This window comes from Etheostoma spectabile, chromosome 18 (genome assembly GCF_008692095.1).
Source record: "Etheostoma spectabile isolate EspeVRDwgs_2016 chromosome 18, UIUC_Espe_1.0, whole genome shotgun sequence".
NCBI lineage: Eukaryota > Metazoa > Chordata > Actinopteri > Perciformes > Percidae > Etheostoma > Etheostoma spectabile.
Window position 1 is genome coordinate 17,307,211 of NC_045750.1, and position 4,386 is coordinate 17,311,596.

The 4,386-nt window shown below is 40.8% G+C and overlaps 1 protein-coding gene across 2 annotated transcripts in view; it reads right to left on the minus strand.

Annotated features, from left to right (window-relative positions):
• Positions 1-72: 72 nt before the first annotated feature.
• ginm1 (glycoprotein integral membrane 1) overlaps positions 73-4,386 on the minus strand; it is a 9,747-nt gene continuing 5,433 nt past the window's right edge. For both annotated transcript variants that reach the window (XM_032542466.1, XM_032542465.1), the window contains exons 7-8: positions 3,607-3,770; positions 73-2,544 (exon numbers count right to left, since the gene is read on the minus strand). In XM_032542466.1, the coding sequence (XP_032398357.1) occupies positions 2,436-2,544; positions 3,607-3,770 (273 nt within the window). In that variant the 3' untranslated portion in view covers positions 73-2,435. The remainder of the gene's footprint in view (positions 2,545-3,606; positions 3,771-4,386) is intronic.

The following is a 4,386-nucleotide window of genomic DNA, read 5'->3' on the forward strand; positions in this document are numbered from 1 at the left end:
TTTTTTTTTTCCTTATTTCTCTCAGCCTACACTGCCATAATAATCACACAACACAAAGGCTTGGTGGTCATGAGGAAAGCATTTAATCAGAGTTTAGACCCAAATACACAGTCCAGCTGTAATTTCTGCACCGAATGGCTCAAAATAGTAACACATGGGTCTACCCCCATTTAAACAAAGAGCAAATCAAACTACATTTGTCGTCTTACATATGAATCCATGCCTGACATATTGTTGTACTGAGTTAGCCAATGTGGAATTTAAAACTGAAGCTGACACAGGTTGAGCTGTTTTAAGTCATCATGCAGCTTCCTTGTTTTAATGATTAACTCGCTGAAAGAACAGCAAACTGCATTCACTAGCTACACATGCACCTTCTGCGCAGTACACCATGCATTCTGCAGATTAACTGAACCGCGGGGGGGGGGACAAAATCACCACCTCAGCTGTACAAGCTGAGGGTGTTCCAAAACAAGTGCATTTTAAAATAAAACTATTGTTTCTTGATTAATTAAACCCACTTTTTTGGCCTACAGCCGGCCTTGTGTCCAGCTGCTTGATCCCTCGCACACAGCCTCGTGGAAAACATCGGGAGTGATAGTGGCGTTTGTTATTTAAGGCATTTGTGCCCATAAATCATACGATTCACCACAAAAAAAAGAAAATAAGCATCCATGCAGTCCAGTTTTTTTTTTGTACTCCATGATTCTAAATTGAGTGCAGATTCTTGCCTTGGACAATAATTTACACAATGACCGTTTGGTGCACGCGTAGATCAGATTAGATCAGTCTCAGGAGGAGTTGTCTGATACTGTACGTTTAGAGTGCACAGACAACCTAGTTCACATTCTCCATTATGAGTGACAGGAACACATCCGCACACGATTAAAGATCTAAATCAATCACAACACCCCCCGTTTACTGAGAAAGTCCCAGAAAGAGTCACAGAGGCACTGTGAAAGAAGACAATCAATATCAATATATGAGCCTCATTAGTGGAAAGCAGGCCTTAAAGGGAGGTGGGAGGTGTTTTTTCTGTTATGACATTCAGAGTTCAAAAGAGAGGTGGGGGGGGCAGTATTCATTAAATGTGCAGACACAAGATTTGTAATTACATTTTACAGACAGTTATCTGCATCGGTTTACCATATTTTATTCAACCTATCTGTAACAAAAATTCAGTTCTAATTAAAATTATGTATCACTTAAAAGGATGACGGAGATGCCTCATATTACATACACTAAACATATACTGAACAAAGTCATTTTAGTGCATTTGCTGCCTTAGTTTTCTTGCAGTGGGGTATCATTTGTAAGAAAAACAACCTTTGTTTCAGTGTGAGAAGAAAGTGTGACCAGAGAGCTGCTACAGTGGACATAAAGACTCTAAAGCATCAGATGCAGTCCCTCAAATGTTCAGTTTGTTCATATTTAATAGTCGAGCCGACAGCGTATAGCTACATCTGCTTGTCTACTGTGTCCTCTTTATCCTTACGTCTGTTCCTCAGCACTTTGAGGATGTCTCGCGAATGTTGTCTTAAAGGAGTAGTGTGACAGTTTAGGAACTACGCTTATTTCCTTCTTTGCCCGACGTTGGCTGGAAGGATTAAGCAGAGACTTCCTGGAGGATTTTGCAGGATGCCTGGCAACCTCGTGGTAAGCCTCAAGGAAGTCACTGTGCCAGATATAGTCTGGAACGTAATCCTTATTTTTTTTACACTTTGTTTTTGGTACAGGTTAAACAAACAGGATATCCATTATGCAGGCTGTCTGTCTGACGGACATGGCGTGGGTAAAGCAAAAGTACCCAATTAGGTCATTTCTAGTAACTTGGGTTACACTTTACTTGAAGGTCTCTACATAAGAGTGACATGACACTGTCACGAACACATGACACGGTCATGACACCTGAACCCTAACCATAACTTGTAATGACAAAACCGAGATTTACTAAAAGAATTGTCACGTCAAAAACTTGTTTATACTGTTTATGACACATTCATGACAGTGTCAAGTCACTCTTATGTAGATTCTGTACCTTAAGGTAAAGTGTAACCGTAACTTTCATCGTCATTTGTGACTGGATAAAAGTGACTTTTCGTGAACTCTAGCTGACCAATCAGAGGTTGACCCACTTCCCCAGCTGACATCACAACAGGGGGAAGTTGAGATTCAGCACTGTGAGTCACTTGCTTTCTTTCCCATTTCGATCACGCCACTAAATTTGAGGTGGGCCGAGTCCATTTGACGGCATTGAACGACCTCCTGCTGCGTGGCTGGGTCAACTGAAGTGAGACACGACCTACTGCTTCGCAAATTTGGAATATAAGCAAACGACATAACCAGGCCATGCTGAAAATGTAACAGGGTAACCAAGGTTGGAGGTCAAATAAGAACAAACTGAAAATAAAAGAGCTGGCTAAGTCATCCCTCATTCAAGGCTTTTTCTCTTCTTCTTCTTCTGCCTCGATTTCTATGTTCTCCAGCAGGGTGTGCTTCTCATCCTCGGGCATTAGAGTGACAGGGTTTAGGTGAAAAATGTGTCTGTGAAAAAGAAAAGAGATAATCAGGTAAGGGAGGCCACTGGTCACTGATGACATAGTAAAGTAGATGTTATGGATATTTAAAATCTAAAGGGGATTTGTATTTTATCTGATTTTATGAATTGTCTTGTGTTGATGCTTATACTGTATTCTTGTTTCTGTGTTTGCCTTGTTCTAATGTTTATGCTGTTTTGAAAGGTCCAATGACATGCTGCTTTTCAGATGCTTTCATGTAGACCTGAGTGGTCCCCTAGTACTGTATCTGAAGTCTCTTTTATATAGACCTTAGTGGTCCCCTAATACTATATCTGAAGTCTCTTTATATAGACCTTAGTGGGCCCTAATACTTTATCTGAAGTTCTTTTTATAGACCTTAGTGGTTCCCTAATAATGTATCTGAAGTCTCTTTATATAGACCTTAGTGGCCCTTAACACGTATCTGAAGTTTTTATATAGACTTTAGTGGTCCTAATACTGTATCTGAAGTCCCTTTATATAGACCGTAGTGGTCCCCTAATACTGTAGCTGAAGTCTCTTTATAGACCTTAGTGGTCCCCTAATACTGTATCTGAAGTCTCTTTTATAGACCTTAGTGGTCCCCTAATACTGTAGCTGAAGTCTCTTATATAGACCTTAGTGGTCCCCTAATACTGTATCTGAAGTCTCTTTATATAGACCTCAGTGGTCCCCTAATACTGAGATGAAGTCTCTTATCTAACCTCAGTGGTCCCCTAATCCTGTATCTGAAGTCTCTTTTATATAGACCTAGTGGTCCCTAATACGTATCTGAAGTCTCTTATATAGACTAGTGGTCCCCTAATACTGTATTGAAGGTGGAGGCTGGGGGTGTGGTCTCTTCCCAAATCAGCCTTGGTGCAGAATTACAGCCACTAGAGCCAGTCCCACAATGAACTTTCCTTAGTTTGTGCCAACAGCCAATTTGCTCATAAAGTGAAATTGTTATGCCATTGACCTTTAATGTAAAGCACTTAGGGTAAAAGTGTACATAAATAAAATTGCCCTTGCCATTTGTTCAATTATTAATAGCGTAAAACAAACTCACTTGTGTTCACAAGTTGGGAAGAACATGTCCAAGATCTTGACGATGACCGCTGACCCGACAACGCCGATCACCACCACCCACATCACCAGGAAGAAAAGAGGCAGCGACTCGGAGCTGAAGCGCCTGAGACGCTCCCTCACCTCCTCCACCCACTGACACATGGCCTGCGGAGAGGATGGACATGGAGACATGAGCTTTTCCTGCTGGTACAAGGCTCTACCAGTACTACGTGCTATAGAATAGGGGCGTATGATGTATTGACTCATCGTTATCGTGATATCACGCTGTGGAATATTATATCGGAAGTGTCGCAACAAGGTGCCACTGCGTGACAAACCCTATGGAGCGTACCATGTGACCTGAGAGCATATTTCAACAGAGTGATGGTGTAAGGGAAGAAATAGAGACAACAAAACGGAGCGAATCAGAGAAGAGAAAGAAAAGTTATGTCCTGTTCTCATTATTTATTTTATACTGTCCAACCAGTACAACATGTCCTGTTCTGTAGACATGATCCTTATTTATTTATCTATCCATGTTGTACCAGTCCAATATGACCGTCAGTTGAAATAAACCTTGTATTGTATTTTTTATGTCTATTTTGATGCGCTTCCCCTAACTTTTGTAATTTTACATTTGTTTAAAAATATTGAAATAGATATCACAATATTCATAATCAATATCGCAATATCACATTTTGTCAACATCGTGCAACCCTACTATAGAAGGGTGTCTGAGCGATGTGCACAGGTGAAGGCTAGAAAACTAAGACGACAGATG